The sequence below is a fragment of the Alligator mississippiensis genome, chromosome 3 (assembly GCF_030867095.1).
Source record: "Alligator mississippiensis isolate rAllMis1 chromosome 3, rAllMis1, whole genome shotgun sequence".
NCBI lineage: Eukaryota > Metazoa > Chordata > Crocodylia > Alligatoridae > Alligator > Alligator mississippiensis.
In genome coordinates, this window is record NC_081826.1 from 87,196,557 (window position 1) to 87,216,729 (window position 20,173).

A 20,173-nucleotide genomic window follows, 5' to 3' on the forward strand; every position below is an offset into this window, starting at 1 on the left:
CACCCATCCCTTGAGATTTAAATCTCATGTATAGTTTAACTCTCAATATAAGAAAGTAGCTGTGTGAATTAAATCACAACACTGCCAAGAGTTGAGAAGGCTGAAGGTAAGAAGTTAAAGGTGTCCATTTACATATTAATGCAGGTATCCATAAGTACACCTTTAAACACAATAGTGCTGTTGTTACAATTCTTTAGTAAGTAGACAAATATGATTTAGGTCATATGGTAAATATGATTTAGACCCCTAGTTTTTTATACTACAAAGACACACAGAGCACTTGACAGACTCCCACGTGATTATTCTATTTAGAAATCAACTTGTGTAAAAAACTGTGGGACTGCCATATTGATTTCTAATGGCTAAATATATATTTCATATTGATCCCCCCAACTGCTGCATGCATTAGAATCTGTTTTTGTTTCGTTTCCCTACAGGCTTGACAACAATAGTGTATTGCATATTTTTCCTGATTTGTCACATTTGCTTAAGTTACTGAACTGTAGGTAGTGCCATAATAAGTTTTTCTACCAGACATAATTATCTCCCTTACCAATAGTAATAGAATAAAAGGATTGAAGTTGAAGCTGATAAAATCCATTTTCCCATCAGTATGTATCTTCTGGAATATCAAAATTATTACACTGTATAAGCTTTGCTGATCTCTGTGACCATCATGGAGTACAACAGTTTAAGATGCATTTTAAAAATGTATTTATACAGGTTTCCCTCACCAACCAGTTTTGAGCATCCATGCTTAAGGGGGGGGGGGGGGAAGGGGGGAATACAGTCTGAAAATACCACACACAGCCCCCATGCTCATACCTCTTGCTCCACCCCCCACCCCACAGCTTTGCTGGTGCCCCTCACCTTCCACCCACAGCCCCTGCTTCCCCAGCTCTGCCAACCATGGAAACCTATCCTCCACCGCTGTTGGCAAGGCAAACTTGTAGAAAACTGCTGTGAGGCTTGCCTAACTTGGAAGGCTGTCTATATGCACTACATCCTAAACAGAGAAGGAAATGAAACAAAATAACCAAATAAGTAAATAAACAAAATATGGATGGGCTGATTTTTCATTTCTCCTAGGTTATTACTGGAATTTAAGCTCTATATACAGCGTTTTCAATTGCTACTACACAAACAGAATTTCAAGTTTAGGTATATACAAATGTTGAAAGGGGAAGGGAGGTGGGGAACCTACAAAACTGACTTAAGGCATTGGAGGAAGTGACTGAAGTACAATCACTGCCCTTTCATAGATGCTAGAGTTGGAAGGGACCTCAACAGATCGAGTCTGGCCCCCTGCCTAGGCAGGAAAAAGAGTGCTGGGGTCAGGACAGCAAAGGTTAAAAACTTAAGGAGCAGCAGGACTACAACATATTTTCTATGCTGTTGTGCAGCCGAGGCCAGTGCCAATGCCTAAATAGTTGCAGCAACTCCTCCAGGGATTCTCTCATTTTAAATGGGCCATCAATTGCAAGCAAAAAAAGTCAAAAGGTACTGCTGAAAAGTTCCTTTGGTCCTTGGGCTTTAGTTTTTAGAGCTGCTGAAATGGGACAGGAAATATTCCTCTGTTTAGAAAGAAGCAATGCCACTTCCTTGGGCCCCTAAATGCCTTGAGAGTTTGGAGTATAGGAATATAAAAATTGCCATTTACTGGGTCAGACCACAGGATACTGGGCAAGATGTCCTGTCACAGTGGTAGAGAATAGATGCCAAAAGGAAGATGAATTAGTATGACTAGGGTCTCTGCCCCAAACCCCCCCGCCACCCCTTCCTCTTACATGCAGCCTTCAGCATTTAAGGTCTAGGAAGTTTTGATTCAGAAGCTGTATCCCTAACTCCTGTGCTCAATAGCTACTGATGCCCCTTTCCTCCAAGAATATGTCCAATCCCTTTCTGAATCTAGCTAAACTGTCAACTTCCACAATATCTGGTGTCAATGAGTTCCATGCTGTGCGAAAAAGAGCTTCCTTATGTTAGTCTTAAACTTACTGCCCCTTAGTTTCAGTTTGCGACCCCTAGTTTTTGTATTGTGACAGAGTAAATAAATCCCTATTTGCCATTTAGTATTTTGTAAACCCTTATGTCCCTCTTGCTGCCATGCCCTTATCTTAAGGGCAATAAAATACTTAATTGTATTGCACTGATATACAATATACTTCACCCAACATTCTCAAAGTACTTAGCAATGTCAGGTGAGGTGCAAAAGCAGTAAATATTAATAATTTACAGAAGGCAAAACCAAGATAGAGGCCCTGAGCATTCAAAACACCACCTGAAGTTAGATCTGTACAGGTTCAATACTGCTAAAGAGAGGCCCAGATGACTTGCCTAACAATATGCAGTAGGTCTATGGTACATCCACGGTCACTCGTAGCCCAGGTTGAGTGTCCCAATCTTATGGCCCTGCATTTAAAACAATGGTGGCCGGCCTGTGGTTTGCTTCCCATAAGTGCCATGGGCAGCCTTAATGTGGCACATGAAAGATCGGGGAGGGAACAGGCAGCACAGAAGCATATAGGGCAGGGAACAAAAAGCAAGGCAGGAGATTGGGTAGGGAGCAGAGGGCAAAAAGCAGGAGGCAGAGCAGCAGATCAGGTAGGAGCACAGGACAAGAAACAGAAACTAAAATAGCAGATTGGCTGGGAAAGCAGATCAGAGTGGCACTCAGGGAAGGTCCAGGGCTAATTTGTGGCATATTTATCAGACAGGTTGGCCCTCATTGAGTTAGAGCATTCTTCCTCCAGGTATGAGAAGTCCTCCTTCTCAAGAGACAGCAATAAGAATAAGCAGAATGCATAAAGGAGTTGAGGGCTCAAATAGCTACAAGCGGACCAACTCCTTTTGAAGTTTACTCTAGCCACAACTTCTGTGTTTTAAGTACATATGTTTTCTTCTCATTTTCTAGCTAATTTTTACTTATTGTTTCTACATTACTGTGCTGCATAGTGTGCATTTGTGCACATGTATGCCTTAAAGTTTCAAGTTGATTAAAGATTTTTAATTCAGTCAAGTGTGAAAGGTTTAATTTTCTTCCATCCCCTGGCAAAGCTAACTACAGGATTTACTTCCCAAACAGTATCTTGAAGACAACATCTTTTTAAAACTTCCCCAATGTGTATGCGCACACACTGAAAGAGAGAACGAGGCAGAGCCCTGCTAGTAGAACCTAAAATTTTAAGGATGCTACTCTTTCTAGCATATCTTCTTTAAGAGTAGTAGAAACCCGAAATTTAGATTCTGTAAACTAAGGGCAAAAGATACCATACCAGTATTAAAAGTGCGCATGTGTTTTAAACACTATTTATTTTAAATATTCCTTTTTCATGATACTGGAATATCGGAGCATTGTGTTACTGCACAGAAAACTGAAGGCAGACAGTAGCTCCTACCTACATTGTTCAAGTATAGTGAGCTGAAAGGTAAACAGTAATGATGACATTATTAATTGTATGTTTTAATGATCTAGTTTACTTTCTACTACTTAAACTAGATGGGCAGTTAATTAAAGCATATGATTTTTCTTTTTAGATTTTAGACCAGAATTACTTAACACTGTCCATTTAAAGGAACACTGTGCTTAAATTTCTTGGCATCTGTTCCTTTCCCTCAACCAGCTGCTCTATGAAGAAGTTCCTTCTCTTTAGCCTGACATGACAAACCAGGCAAGTGCAATGGGAAGTGACATTTAAGCTACAAATCCAATCCTTACAGGCCGCTAATTAATTATCTGTCCTTAAGAAAAGGAAAGTAGATGTTATATTCTTTTCACTTACAAAAGAGGCTAATAGAAAAGAGGGGTTGATTTTGTTTGGGTTTTTAGTTAGTGGTGAGAGGGATGGTCCATCACTGAACTATTTTAATAATTATCATCTAGAGTATTAAATTGTCATAACTGTGAATAAAAGGCAATACACATAGGGCATGTCTATACATCCCTTTATGCCAGGTTAAATTTACGGTGAGGTAAGTGGGAATAGGCTGGCATCTACATGTGTAGGTGCATTAAATGCTGTGTGGACTGACTTAGGACTGAAGTTAGTCCCAAGCAAGTCCACACATGCACAGTTACTGCGCAGGAAAGTATCTACACATGCATCACTACACAGTAACTAACTGGATATTAATTTGATACCTGCATCACACAGGTATCCAATTTATGCTCTAGTCTGCATAAAAGTCATCATATTTATTTCACAGTATGGGTGTGCATGCGTCCATACTGTGCAGTAGTTTTGATTACTGTGCAGTAAGTGCACGTGTGTAGACATGCCCAAACCATATTTACCCAAATCCAAGATGACCCTGAATTTGAGACCCCCCGCCTCTCCCTGTATAGAATCTAATTATGCAAAGTTTATATATTTGTTATAGTTTTCCACATATGGAATCTAATTATTTCCTACCACCACTGTGGTAGAGAAAGCAATGGTAGGGAGTCAGGCAGTTGGGGGGTGGGAAGGATATGCAGTATGGCAGGCAGTAGAGGAGCTGCCTTGCCCACCTCCTGCCCACCCCCTGACTCAATAAAAAAGAGAAGAAGAGGTTTCCCCCTGCATGTTAAGTGGGGGGAACCTTATCTTGGAATTGAATTGATACAGTAGTTGTCCAAGGGCTAGATTTTGGCACTTTTGCTCATTCTGGGTAGCACCTTATTTTATAACTCCATTGATTTAGTCAGGCCTAGTAAAGAGTGAGGGGTAACTCCAAATAGAGCAAAGATAACACAGTTTGGGTATCTAGCACTTTTTTTTAAACTATCCATTTAACAGATCATTAAGGTAAACAGCAGCTTAGGCCGCAGAAACATTAGTCTGAATTTAGACATCTATATGCCAACTTTTAAAATCAGGAGTTGGAGTAAAGGGTTCCCCACTACACACATAATTATAGACCAGCCTCTAAACAGCTAGCAGCTCCATGTTTTACTTGTATAGTTTATTTCTTGTGAATACATGTATAGAAGAAACCCAAACCATGTTAATGATAGCCTTGTTAAATATAAACTAGTATGTAATTATCCAAACTGCTAACAAACAAAAAAGCCAGGAGACCGATATATATATATATACACACACACACACACACACACACACATATATTCACAATGGCTTCTGAAAAACTAAATAAAAACAGCATTATACTTTAGCCTGTCTTGTATGATACTGTAACAGAAAAGTTTCATGTTACTACAAACCATGATGTGCTGTCTAAGCACAGAGAACTGGTCTTTCGAAAGACAAAATTAAGTTCCATTTGTCTCAAGCCTGCTGCAAGGGGAAAGATGAAAGCAAACTCAAAAGGGTAAGAATACTTTGTTTTACTCTCTACATGTTTATACATACTCCTTTAGGTATACTAAAGACTGTTTCAGGGCAATTTTAGTGACTTCCTCAACTTCCCAATGCTCATTGCGCACTGATAAGGGAAGGCCATGTGCAGGGCATTTGGCTTCTGTTAATGAGAAGGAAGAAGAGCAGAAGTATCATTTGAACTCCCTGTTATTGGGCTTATGCCAGCAATGAGCATACTCATGATTTATCTTATAATGCAGCACTCGCAAGACTAGAACCTAGGAGCTAAGTGTTGGAAGCTATTCACTGGGCTGAAGTGTTAATTGTACACATACTTTAGTGTAAGACCTCTGAAAGGATGCTATGCACTGTGTGCAAGTTTCTTTCTTTATTCATTCACTTTACATGCTGCCCTTCCCAACAAGGCTCAGAGTTGCTTTACAATAAGAGAAACAAAATACTTATTAGCACAGGAGAACAAAATTCAGTGGGAACTAGAACAACAACCTAAAACAAAGAGAACCCCACCCCCTAACAATATCTGAGCCTAGCTCTGTTTGCTAACTACCTGCCCAAGTAGGAAGGTCTTACAATGCTTCTGAAACATGTCCAGGTTCAAGTTCTGGCAGGCCAAAGATGAAGAGCAGCTGCTGAGAACGGCCTCACACACACGTTTTCACCAAGTAGACTTGGCATATTGATGGTACTTGTAGGAGGTTGCTCTCAGCTGATTTCAGGGAAGTTGATGGGGTATAAGCTGAAAAGCAGTCCCTTAGGTACCATGCCACTGTGTCCTCCAATACACACTTTATAGTGAAAACTAATATACCCAGCACAGCTCAAATTCCATCCTAGGTTCAATCTAGACAACCTCATTGTGGACAAAGATACATGGCTGTACCTAAAAAAGGGAAAACTTGCCTTTAAGAGCACACATGGCAGAGAACCTGGGGTCACAGACTGACTGGACAGACAGTGAAGCTGGCCACTGCAGTCTAAATTTGGCTCTCAGAAAAAAAAAAAAAAAAAAGACTGCAGAGAAATCAGACAATGCTAATTGTGAACCTATTAATCTGAGCACACTGCCAGCACCACATGAGCATATGCAGAACTCAGAGAGAACCTTGACATGATTAGTACTGAATATTGGCAGGGCTTCTGTCAGGCGCTCTCGCTTGGCTTTGAATCATTCCAGTTATCTAACTCTATTCCTCATACAAGCAGCAAAGCAAAAATTACAAGATGCCTCACTGCTACTCTCCAAAACACTGTAATTTAACAAACTGCTCACAAGCAAGCAGTTGGGGGCGGGGACAACAAAAAACAAACCCACAAAACAAGAGAGATAGCAGGGCAGTACAAAGATGACAGGGGTCCAGTTAAGGACTAGTGGATAGGAGATTCAGCTCAGAAGAATGTCAATAAAAACAGAACCTCAAGCATGCATGAAAAGAAAAGAAAGGCATCTGGGACTCCAGCAAGCCTACACAGGAGCATGATCAATTAATACAGTTATTATTCAGTCAGGAGGATGAACGATAAGGGAATAAAAGTCCCTTGAAATGGTAATATGGTACTACTGCGCACATAATCCATTGATCTGAATATGAGATAAGTGCCAAAGGAAAGATTATAGCTACCAACTGGGTGGGGGGGAAAAAAAAGGTGGGGGAAGACTATGAAAAACAAACAAACCAACCAACCCACCCACCCTCTGGTGCTTTGGAGTAAAATTGCCAGAAGTCATCCTATTGGGAGGACAGGATGTATTCCTGCATAAGCATTCATTATGTGACCCAAGAATGTTACGGCCGCAATTCAGACTAACAAAAAAAAGACCCCCCCCAAAAAAACAAACAACAGAACAACACAGCATACAGCCAAGAGACAACTTACATTTAGGCTAGTTCCTAAGTGTTTTTTTAAAGGAAGTCTGCAAGCTAAGTTCAGAAGGCTGTTTCTACAGCAGCCTATGGGCAGTTACCCATACAAATTGTTGAGCTAGACACACTACTCAAGGTCTACAATTTGCGTATGGCAGAACAAAATAAATAAATAAAAATAAAAACAGACAACCATGGAGGTAAGTGAGGAATGCGAGGTTGGGGCTGATCTGGAGGGTCCCATGATTTTTTCCAGGTTCTTCCACCACCACTTCAATACCATATTATGTTATAAAGTGAATGAGGACTATTTTGTGCATTCAAGCCACAGTACATTTATCTTTTTCCACAGTTGAGTATTCTTAGTAGAGAGCTTCATAAATAATTAAGCGGGTGAGTCTTCTCTCAGGAAGAGCCCATTAAAAAAAAAAAAAGGGATAAAACAACAACTAGGGCCACAAGCATGGCAAAACATTCACCACAAGAAGAAAGAGCATCTTGTAATTAAAGGGCCTTTGTAAGAAGTTAGGAAGGCCCTTGTCCACCGTATATTCTGGGCCTGATCCAAACCCCAATGAAGTCAGAGGAAAGGTTTCTCTTAATATTTAAGAGGCTATCAAGACAGCAGTTGGAGTGATATGTTAAGTCCATTTACAATGAAAAACAACAACAAACAAACAGACTAATAGAGAAACACTTCGCAGAAGCATAAATAAGAAAATGAAGGCTACACTAACAATAGAAAGAGGGGTTTTTGGTAGGAATGTGTGCAGGAGCCTGAACTTGTAATACTACTTGGAGCAAAACTTTCAGAAACTTGCCTGTAGTGTTAATTCACAAGCGAATGCATTATCACCATGACATGGCTAAATCCTAGTACACATACATACATGCATATACCTTTTCTGAAGTCTACATTTGCATAGTACTGGATTTTCCCCCTTTACTGTGCCTCTGGATCATAAGCAATGAATAGCCACAAATACAAGAGGCCTGTCTGTTTAGCTGTTACTGTACCTTACATCAGTAACATTACTATCTATCTACCCATCCATCTCCTTACTTCAGGAAAGGAGATCTAAAAGATATAGGTCATCTCCTAAGTGTGCCCTGTAAATGAAAATATTTCAGCTCTCTTAGTGCTTGTGGATGATAGTGGGATGCTGCTTGTTAAACAGTAGGTTTAAGTGACAGCTATGCACAGAGCTCTTTAATCATCACTGTTTCTACACAACTATTCTTTTTGAATGGGGAAAACAAACAAAACTAAACCACACAGAATGGGGAACCCCAGTAGATCAACATGTCAAAACCCACTGCGAAATAGTACTGCTAGCCAGTGTGAAACACCAAGTTAAACCTGAAGAAACAAGCCTGCCTGCAATACTCAGTCATTAAGAAGAGCGGGCAATAACTTCCCAAAGAGACCTCTCTCTTCTCCTGCCAAGGGCAGACTGATACCCTAATGGTTAATGCAGCATATCCAGCAGCGCTTGGATCCCCGCGTTCCATGGGCATGCCAGAGGCACCACACAGATGTTCAATGGGCCACTTGATCTGTGCATTGACAGGTCCATTGAAGAAGAGAAACCCGCCTCCCTAACAAGAGTGAACTGCATATTTTTCATGATGTCACTGGCTGTTTACCAAAACAATGTTCCCAGGCCTGGCTCCCCCACCATTGCTGGGGACAGGGTGTGCAGCAAGACTAGGGGCAAGGTGTGGTGGAGAGGGATTAGGGGGCTGGCAGCAAGGGGCTAGGGGCAAGGGGTGTGGCAGCACCAGGGGCAAGGTAGGGTGTATGGCAGAGCTAGGGGCTGTAGAGGGACAACTAGGGGGCAGGGTATATGGCAGGACTAGGGGCAAGGTTTGTGGGGAGGACCATTACAGGGCTGCAGAGGGGATGAGGGGCATGGAAGCAGGGGGATAGGGGACAGGGTGTAGGGCAAGGTGTATATATATGGCAGGACTAGGGGCAGGGTGTGTGTGGGAGGAGCTAGAAGGTTAAGGGCAGGGTCTGCGGGGGGGGGGGGGGGGGAAGCCGAGGGCCCGGGGCAGGTGCGACTTACCGTGACCTCTGTAGGTCAAAGGCGCCGGCGCCGGGCGCGCCCTGCTCCAGGCAGCAGTAGGGCGGCGGGACGGGCCTGGCGAAGGCGGTGGGCAGGATTCCCTGAGTGAAGGAGTTGAGGCGGCCGCGGGTGCCGGGCGCGCCGGGGGGCGCGGAGCCCAGGAAGGCGGCGGGCGGCACCTGCACGCTGGCGAAGGCGTCGTCCTCCTCCTCCTCCTCGCCGTTGCCGCCGCCGCCTTCCTCGTCCTGCCCCGCGGCGGCCGCCGCCACCTGCAGCGGCGGGGCGGCCGGCGGGCTGGCGAGGCGCGCGGCGCCGGGGGCCGGCGGGGCGCGGGGCCAGGCCGCCTCCCGCTCGCCGTCCTGCAGCGGTGGGGGGCGGCCGTCCAGCGAGATGTTGCTGAGGAAGGACAGCGCTGCCTGCCTGCGCCGCGGGTCCATGCGCTGCAGCTGCGGCGGAGGCTTCCTCCCGCCAGGCTCCGGCTCCAGCTCCAGCTGCTGCCGCCGCCGCTGCTGCAACGTGCCGCCGCTGGCGCTGCTGCTGCTGCTGGTAGTGGCTGCAGCTGCCGCCGCCATTGCGCGTGTGTCCGGCGGCCGCCCGCCCCCCGCCACCACACACACCCGGGTTATTTCTGCCGCCCTCCCCAAGCACGGGGAGCAGGCGGGCGCGGGCGGCTCAGCAGGGACCCGGGCGCGGCAGCTGTGGCGGGCATGACATGTGCCCTCGGGGTGGGGGTGGGCACGACAAGCACCTCCCTACTTCTGCTCCCCTCGGCCGCCCGGAGCAGGATTTATAGGGGCACTAGCCCGCTGCCACAACACGGCAATCACGTGCGGGGGAGAGGGCGCTAGGAAGAAAACAAAAGCTCGGGCCAGCTGCCTGCGAGAGCGGGAGGGACCGAGGGGAGGTGGAGCCCGCAAGCGGGCGGGGCCGCACATGGTGAGGGGCCGCTGACGTCAGTGCGGGCCGCCCCCCGGTCTCGGCCGGGGCTGCGCCGCTGTGGGGCTAGCGGCAAAAAGAATCAAAACCCGAGACAGAGGTGATCTCTTTTATTACACCAGCTAGATATTTGCCCCCCCCCCAAAGGGTCTGTATTTGCAAGCTTTCGGGCACACGCACCCTTCCTCAGGCGTGGGAGAGTATTGCAACGATTGGAACAGTTCTCCTAGGTCAGTGCTCACCAGTCAGTGGATCGCCGTCCTCTTGCGGTAGATCTCGGACTCGCTTGGAGTCGATCCGAGGCCGGGGTGGGGGCCGAGTACCGGGGGCATGCAGGTGCCCCAGCCCAGCAGGTCAGTCCGTGGGGGAGGGAAGGGACTGGGGCTAGATGGAGGCCCCCGTGGTGAGGGACAGTGGCGCAGAGGCAGGTCAAGGGTAAGTTGGGTGGGACTTACCTGCTGGGGAAGTGCACCCCCAAATAATTTTTTCTTGATCTGCACCCCGCCCTTCCCTCCCCTCCCCACTGACTTACCTGCAGCAGATAGATCTTGGGTTGCTTTTAAATGCCAAAGTAATCTCCTACTTAAAAAGGTTGGAGACCACTGTCCTAGGTAGAAATGAAAATTCGTATTACGCAGGAGTTCTGTACAGGTGATAAAGTCTCCTGCTTGGGAAAAGCTAATAGGCTCATAGAAAAGTTGGAAAAATCTTTTTACCTCAAAGCTGTCTGATGGTAAGCAGGAAGGACATCCTCCCTGCCCTTTAAAGGCCGCTTTTGTTACACCTTACCTGTGAGGGGTATGGGTGTTGATGGGTGCTAAGTGGTAGTTCCAGTTCGTCTCGTTAAACAATAATTTGGGGCAGCTCCTGGAGCTCTTCACCTCTAGATCATCTGCACGTTAGACTCTAGGCTAAGAGCTGGAACTGGAGCTAGCGCTAGCACCCTACAGCATTGGTTTTCAACCTGTTTCGCACTGGTTTTCAACCTGTGGGCTGCAGACCCCTGGGGGGTTGACAGATCATCTGCAGATAATGAAGATCAATCAAAAATATGTGAATCCCTCACTTACAATTCAAAGGGTGCTGCACCTCCATTCGGGATTTTTTAGGAGTCTGCAAATGAAAAAAGGTTGAAAATCATTGGTCTGGAAACCCTCTCTGACTGCTCCTCACTTGCACAGCTGTGACTTTCCACTAGAGGCCTGGTGAGTAGGGGTGGGACTAGGAGCTGGAGCTGTGAGTTGCCTCTCTATGGCTGGTGAGGCAGGACAGGCTTCTACCCCTGCTCTCCAAGGGGGTGTGAGAGATCCTGGGATACTGGGGGACTTCAACATGGGGGCATATCTGTGGGCAATGACCACACCTTAATGGAACAGGAGCTGGGTAGCTGGGATCAGAGATAATCCTGCATACAGAGTGCTTAGAACCATTTTGGCCATGTCTACACAAGATGCTTACTGCGCAGTAGCATCATGGGACACATTAGTAACAAGCTACTGTGCAGTAGTGTCACGGGGCATGGACCATGATGTGACACTACTGGCCAGCATCACCAGGAAGCCTTGCAGGGATGCTGGTTACTGCGCAGTTATTTAGTAGTTGGGTATGCATCTTGTGTAGACACAGCCTTTAAGGTGTTAATGTGTGGATAACTCCTGGTTCCAGGAGTTAAGAGCTCCAGGAACCACCCAATATTACCATGTAAAAGGCCCTAAGCCTCTATATAGATCAGAGTCTGATCTATATATAGCCCCTTTTGCCATCCTTACTGGGCACACCACACTCCATAAATGTACTGATGCACTTCATAGAGGTGATGTGTGAAATGCCCTAGTCATACTTCTCTAGAGGGGGTTGAGGACGGATAGGTGAAGGGTTCAGTTAGGTCCCCCCTTCCATTGAGTCAGGCACCTAATCTTTGAAGAGATCTGGGTTTAAGGGACTTGCCCAAAGTCCCTGTAAGGCTGAGGCAGAGCAGAGAATCAGACTCCAGGCTCTTCCATGAATGACTGTACCACCCTTTCTCTCAACAAATGTAACCTTGCAACACCATGGTGGTACAGAGACAATGGCATATTGGCCAACAAGGTGCTTAAAGGTCAACTGGATGTTCAGTGTCCTCAAGGAAGTTTGTGGGCAGGCATTAAACCCAGGATGATTTACTCTTGGTTTTGTGCTTAACCAAAAGACCCTTATAAGAATAAATGATAATCATGCATTATGCAATAGACATTTCAGAATGTTCTTGAAAACATAAAAACCTTTCCTCCTTCCCCCCTCCCCCCCCGCAAAAAAAAAGTATATAGAAAATTATTCTCTGCATGGGGATAATGGTAAGGGTTAGTAAATTGGTTTATATTTTAATTTCTCTAACACTGATAAAAATAGGGGTGGAAGAGATCTCAAGAAGTCATCTAGTCCAAACCCCTTTCTCTAGGCAAGATCATTTTTCTCTCTCTCATATTAGTTCTCTGTTGTCCCTTTTTTCATTCTGATCTTACTGGGAATTTGAAGTCCTTTTTTTTTTTAATTCTTTCAGCAGTCCCTAGCATTAAAAGGGAGTGAAGTCCACCAAAGTAGCGTATAAAGTTTTGTCTCAGACCTCATTTACTTCTCTATTCACTCAACCTGCTATGCGTGTTTTTCCTCTGGTGGTAGTGATCTCATCAATGGCTTATGTAACGATTGGATAAATATGTATGCAAACACTAGGGTGTGTAGTGGTTGTGAGATAGCTGCATGCTTCAGGCTTCATACTGAGGCATAACTACAGTACAGTAGTCAGTTTAAAATTGTATTTGCTTATGATTAACACAGAAATTCAAATTACAAACTATAAGCATGTTTAGTAAGAGTTATGCATCTCAGAAAAAAACCTTTTTGTTTTACAATTTGACCAATGGTTTCTAATATGAGTTGCTTATACCTGGCAAAACAAACAAGTTCAGTTCTATTGTTGGGAGGACTCACGGCCCTATTCTTCAATCCTTGCAAAATCAATGTTTTGAGTGCCCAAATTGTTTAGGACTGAGTTCCATAATATACAAGTGAGACCACATAATGTCTCAGGTGTTGTGAAGCTGAGCATCTTGGGATCGTACACACATACTAACTTTCTAGAACTTTTTAAAATTGACTGAACTGTCAGAGCGTACACACGTATGTGGAGCAGAGTAAACTTAATGCAGTGCAATCATGAAACTCTAACTGAAGAAATATCAGGTTTCAGCAAATCCATCCTAGAACCTCTTGTCACCCAAAGACCAAGTTTATCCAAGACATAGCAGATTTTCTACAAAAACTCAAAAACATAGACTACCTTCCCAGCAATACCCTCCAGGCCACCATGGTTGTCACCAGCTTTTATACCAACATCCCACACCAGGATGGCATCCAAGCCTGCATCACATATCTACAAGAGCAAGATTACAACTCAGGGTACAGACGTCAAGATGTTATGGAACTTATACACTTCATCCTCACACTCAACAACTTCAGTTTCAACAACCAACATTTCCTATCATGGGCACAGCTATGGGCACCAAAATGGCCCCACAATATGCCAGCCTTTTTATGGCCCGCCTGGAAGAAGAATTCCTCAGGAACTGCACCATCAAACCCATGCTGTACCTGAGATATATAGATGACATCTTCATCATTTGGACCGAAAACCTGCAGTCTCTCATTGATTTCCATTACAAATTCAACAATCATTACCCCTCCATCAGACTCTCTCTTGAATACCAACATTCAATACCTCATTCTCTTGACGCACCAACATTTCCTTTTTAGACACCATTATCAATATCCAGAATGGTAAAATACAAACCACTATATACAAGAAACCCACAGACCAATATACATATCTACACAGAACCAGCAATCACCCTAAACACACCAAAAAAGCTGTAATTTACAGCCAAATTTTCCAATACCACCGAATTTGCACTGTGGAAAATACCTGTGATCATCAAGTTACAAATCTCAAAAGGGCTTTCACCCAACAAGGACACTTCTCCAGACAGATAGATTGTACTTTTGAAAGAGCCACCTGGATACCACGTGAAGAATTGCTGCAGTACAAAAAGAAAATCCCCATGAAACGCACACCATTAGTTTTGACATAATATCCTTCCCTGGAGCCTATATGGAAGATCCTTAAACAGTTGCAACCCATACTGGATGAAGACCCCATTCTTAAAGAGATCTTTCCAGAACTACCCATCCTAACCTTTAAACAAACACCCAACCTCACTAACCTCATTATCAGAAGCAAACTTCCTATGACCCAAACCACACCAAATGGATCTAGACAATGCCAGGACAAGAAATGTAAAACCTTCCAACATATCTCCACCAGTCCTATTAGAACTACCGCCCACAACAAGAACCATTGCCATTCCTGGATTTTACACCTGCACCTCGAGAAATGTAATATATCTCAACCAGTGCACCAAAGAGCCTGATGGAAAATATGTAAGAGAAACCAAACAACAACTGTGCACCAGAATGAACGCACACCAAAAATCCATCAAAGACAAAAATATCCAATTACCTGTGGGTGCACGCTTCTCACACAACAATCACTCCCTCTCCCATCTCTCAGTTCTAAGGGAATTCAAAGGGAATTTACAAAACACCTTTCACAGATAAGTCTGTGAACTTCACTTCATAAATCTACTGGATACAAAAAATCATGGACTTGATATAGACATTGGATTTATGACACATTACAACCTGCCTGACATCTAACACCCCAGGTAACCTGCCTCCAGCTGACTACTTGCATTCCTTCACACATTTCCCTCTCTTCCCCCCCCTCCCCTCCTATCTCTACCCATTGTCTTTCTAACTCATTTCGCAACAGACATCCTTCTTGTAAATTTGTTTCTTTTCTACCTTGGAGAACATGTAACACCAGCAGAGTGTCCCTATGCCTGATGAAGGGTGTTTGTGCCCGAAAGCTTGCCAAGAACTTTTTTCCAACTTTTTAGTTGGTCTAATAGAAGATATTACATCTACTCAAAGAAACTTGCCTGCGCAAGATAATACACCTTGAAGGTGTATTATCTCGAGTCACATTAGTTAAGTAGATTTAGCTCACAAGATGGCTGCCACCATGTCAAGAAACTGCATGTTTGTATGCTCAATGCTTAATTTCTAGGTGCTTGGCTTGGAACCCTACCCCGAAGTGTTTGCAACTGTTCTTTCAAAATGCAGGCATGCTATTTTTCGTTTAAAACTCAGAGAAGAACGTGGTGGCTTCTGGCTTCCATATGGTTAGAGCAGCAGCTCAGGAAGTGGGAGACTTTGGCTTTAGGCCCTTCTTAGCTTCAAACTAGAGAGGTCCAAACTTATTGCTACCCCCTACCTCTCCTTAGGAGAGTGCTCTGGCCACCAGACTATCAAATAAGCTGGGAAAAGCAACGACCATCCCTCCTGTTACAGCTGTGCTATTGTGCAGAGGGATACAAGATTTAGGAGACCAGAACACAAGAGGGTGCTTACTGGTTAGCGTGCTTGGCACAGAGGAGGAAGTACTAGGTTCAGTCCCAGTTCCTGTCCTGGCTTGTGCACTTTACATTAAACATTCGTGGGATAAGAAATTGAGAAATAAGGTACTTAAGTCCTTTGGATCTCACTCCAAGTCTTTTTGTGGATCTGGGCTCAGCCTAGCTTTCCCTTATTCATACTTGCCTCTTCTGTTTGACAGAAAATCCAAGATGTCAGGGCCAAGGGCAAGAGATAGCAGCAAACTCTGAGCAATTTCTATTTAACAACTGGTTGAAAAGCCCTTGCTGTGGCATTCCCAGTGACCATAGCCCATAATGAAGTGCCCAGAGGTTTGTTTAGATTAGAGGAAATGGCATTAGTGCAAATGTCTAGGTTAAGGACATTTACTGGAGTCCTTACTGGTAAATCATATTTGTGCTCAGAGTAACCACTGAGCATCCCCAGAATACAGGACATCATCCCCTTGGTGAGGGGCAGGACCACCGGTCTCCTTGGCCAATCAGCAGCATGGGGCATGGCCACCACAAAAAGGCTGCTATTCAGTCCATGAGCCCCACGCTGATCAACACGTTGCGTCCTCTGAAATGAAGGAGAGCAAATGCTAGGATCAGCAGCAAGTTTGCGAGCCTCTGCAGTTCAGCTACCAGGGAGCCTTGTCTTGCTCCCCTGGCATTGTGGTTTCACATATCCCACAGCTCTGCCATTCTCTTAAGACAATCCAGCCTTGAGAGATTGTGGCGTAGATGATGTGAGGCTCAAGCACCCCCTCCCCCTACTGGGATCCAGTCTCACTCCAGCCCAGCTCCATGCTTGCGACCCAGGGGCACGCTGCACAGGGACCTCACTTCCTTCCCATCAGCATTCAGCATAGACACTGGGCACCTGGGAATCTTCCCTGGGCCCATTCTGGTCATAGCTGGGCTGAGCGGGGTCAGTGGGCATTGGTTGCCTATGGCAGTGCAGCCAGCTGCCCGGCACGACTTCTCCTACCTTTCCCAGGAGACAGACAGGTTTGGCTGTCCCAGAGGAGAAATAATAGCTTGATGAGCTGGTCCAGCCACCCAGGAGCCCAGAGGACCTCTGCCCAAAGCTCCCCCTCCCCACACATGAGGACACCCCAGGGAGTCACCAGGCTGCTCTGTGGGTGTGAAGATGGTGACAAGAGCCTCCTCCTAGTTCCACTGGTGTTCAAGCAGATACAAATGCAGTGCTCCACCTCACTGTTCTCAAAGCCTTGTGCCAAGGCAGCAGGGAGGGGCATGCAGCCCAACTGTCTGACCCTGACAGTTCAGTTGCCCCAGGGCATGGGCCCACCCACACATGCCCAGCCCAGGGTCAGGGAGCTTTGGAACGCAGAAGTGCCTCAACTCCCACCATGCCTGCATGTGCATTGCAGCCCTGGCTTCTTGTGCAGGCGCAGAGGAACCTGTCTCTGGAATCCTCCACCTTCCTCCCTCCCTAGCTGGCTTGAAACCCTGTTCCTCCTGGCTGTGCACTGCCTTATCTCTAGGCACAGACAATAGAATTACAAGGACAAATGATTGATATGCATTTCTACCAATGAACTGAAAAACAGGACATTTTGCAGTCTGTTCCTCATTCAGGAATGGGCAGGGGACAACAGGTTTAAAAATGGGATGGTCTGGTATAAAACGGGACCAATGACCACTCTAGAGTAACTACATTTATCTAGTTAAACTAGTGCAATTCTAGGAAGCTTTCAGGGTAGCTGGGTAGCTTGCAGGGTATAATGTGTATATCCTCTCTGCAACAACAATGATTGTAAGGTGACCTGGCAACCTTTCTCCTACTGCATACAGGAATAAACCCACTTAAGGAAGCAACCCAATAGACCATTATTATGAAATTATGCTACTCTTCTATAGGTTAGCATAAAGTATATTATATATACCTTCAAATTAAAATGAGTGTACACAACTGAGCAAAGGTGACCCGAGCAGGGTGTGGAGCCTGGGGCAAATTGGTCCATGTGGGGCCCTGCCCCCACTCTGATCCCACGGCCCCCAGACCCGAAGAAGCTGCCGCAGCCATTGGCAGCATCAGTGGCAGGCGGGGGTAGTGAGCGGCTGGACACAGAGCTGCTGCTCTGCCCAGCTCCACGGGGGGCCCCCCAAAGTGTGAGGCCCGGGACAGTTGCCCTGATTTGCCACCCACCACCCAGAGATGTCCCTGCAGCTGAGATACTCTCTAGTGAGTTGTAAGAAAAGAAGAAATTATAGGGGTTGCTACAAAGTATACATTGCTGTGACTTAGGGTCTGTTCAGTCCATTGTTTTGCCCAATACAGAAGGCTGCTAGTCTGGTGTCATTTCCGTATGCTGGAGTTTAGTTTAGAAAAGATAACTGCACTGACTTCACACTGTGACCCTTGGGATAGATTACCACACAGAAGACCTATAATTTTAGTAGTAGTATGGATGTCTTGGGGAAATGCTTCACAGCAGATTGGATAAGAAAACTTGGAAAAACAGAAATAAAAGAGTCTTTGAAAACTATTATGATGTCTCCTACCAATCTGTGATCTTTCGTCTTAGCTTTGGAGTAGAAATTACTCTTCTTCAAGTCTGAGAATCAAGCAAGCAGAGCTTGGGCTAAGTAACAAACAGAATAGCCTGTGCTATACTCCATCTGTAACAATCTCCTGACCATGCTGTTGATCCAATGAAAGACATCACCCCCCAAAAATATTCTTCTGTCTTGTATATTTCTGAAACCATTGTGGCTACAGCATCGCTCGAACACTACCACATCTTTTGTCTAGTCCTTCGGGCAAAACTGCAAAGTTTAAGGGAAAAAAAGGAGAAATTCTCAAAAGAATCCATTTTTCAAACAATCCATTCTGCTCACTTGAAACACAGTTTCTTGTTTACAGATGCCACAGGGTGATGCAAAGTCGTCTGCTGAAAGCCCGTCTTATTCACCCAATTTGCAGTGAAACAGAGGGAGGAAGCAGTCATCACTATACATGTTTGCAGAGAACATGAAATGTGGTGGGTCTGTTCATATAACAGAGAGAGAAGTCTGAACTCAAAGAGATGGGGAGGAAGGAAAAATAAATATATGGCCAAATCAGAAGCTTCAGCAATTAATGATGTGGATCTATTCTGAAAAGTGGATTTTCAGAAATGGCACTTTCTGAGTATACTCCTTTGCTGCCGAGTTATCTTGAAGTCTCTGTGCTAGAGTTAACTTCTTTTGAATCACTCTGCCCCTTGGGAAAGTTGCTGTGTTGCAACACATTACTGTCTGATGATGGAACAGATTGCATTAGAGATAACAAGTGCTAACACATGTGGACAGGTCATTCAAGCACTCAAGTGTGGTTAAGAGCACTAGTACACTCAAGTTAATGTACTTGCACTCAAGTTGTATGTGAATGGGGCTCACATTCTTACTGTAATTCTGCAGTAAGAATCAGCCCTAAGTCACCCATAATCTGCTACCTGTGTGCATTCCACTTGGTATTTTCTGATTCTAGGAACCAAATAAATATCTTCCTACATTTTACTCTTCTTATACCTGCAGAAACAGTGCACCTAGGAGAGAGTGGTGGAGATGCCATTCTCTTTGGACAATACCAACAAAATTCCTTACTGCACTGGGGCAAAGAGGTACCATGGTAAAGGATGTGCAACTGTGGCTCCAGAGGCATGAGTCTTGAGTTCTGCTCCAGACTTATGCCAAAGACCACCCCCAGGTGATCCATCTACAATGGGTAGCAAATCATTTGGTTTTCACAGGCAAAAGGAGCCAAATGTGATGCTAACCATGTCACTCACCTGTGTACTGTCAGCTATGGAAACTGATGTGCCTTAACCATGCTTGTCCTATGGACCCTGGGGAAGACCTTTGATCACGGGCAGGTGCAATTGCATCCACTTTTGGTTCCCTGTTCACCCAAAAGTTTAAAACAAACTGCCCGGCAGTGGCAGCAGCATTTCTATTCAGGCATCAGTAAGGGAGTCACTTTATTTCAAGGCTCATTATGATCTATCTGATTCCTTCTAAACTCTTCATTCCACAGGTGTTAACAATACTCTCTTTTTTTTTTAAACAGTCTTAATGTTCTACTAATTCAGTTATTTTTATTTCTGCAATTCTGCTGTCTGTTAGCTGTTCTGGTAAAGTAGCTAAAAACATAAATTCAAGTATAGAAACATTAGCTCAGGTGAACATAAACTCAGATGTGGAAGTAACTTGCAGTGAAGCAACGGATGCACTATCAAGATGCTCAAGAAGATATGATTTTGTTTTATGAGTCTGAAAGAAATGTACATTTAATTCTAATGACTACAGGACTAAAGAAAAAAGTCTTTTGGTTATTTGTGCCTAATTTGTTGTGCTTTTTAATACATAATGTATGATATGCCAAATTAATGCACATTCCAATAAGGTTACATTTACTTTTGCTTTGATCTTGAACTGAATAATATAGCCCCAGGCCCCTGGTA

General features: G+C 44.8%; 1 protein-coding gene and 1 long non-coding RNA gene across 2 annotated transcripts in view; one reads left to right on the top strand and one right to left on the bottom strand.

The window, feature by feature from the left end:
- Window positions 1–10,067, bottom strand: part of CABLES1 (Cdk5 and Abl enzyme substrate 1) — a 92,396-nt gene extending 82,329 nt beyond the window's left edge. The window contains exon 1 of the mRNA XM_059724181.1: window positions 9,253–10,067. Coding sequence (XP_059580164.1) covers window positions 9,253–9,824 — 572 coding nt within the window. The 5' untranslated portion in view covers window positions 9,825–10,067. The remainder of the gene's footprint in view (window positions 1–9,252) is intronic.
- Window positions 10,068–10,188: 121 nt separating this feature from the next.
- The window catches only part of LOC132249336 (uncharacterized), a 51,513-nt gene continuing 41,528 nt past the window's right edge, over window positions 10,189–20,173 (top strand). Inside the window, exon 1 of the long non-coding RNA XR_009460753.1 lies at window positions 10,189–10,418. This is a non-coding gene — a long non-coding RNA (uncharacterized LOC132249336). The remainder of the gene's footprint in view (window positions 10,419–20,173) is intronic.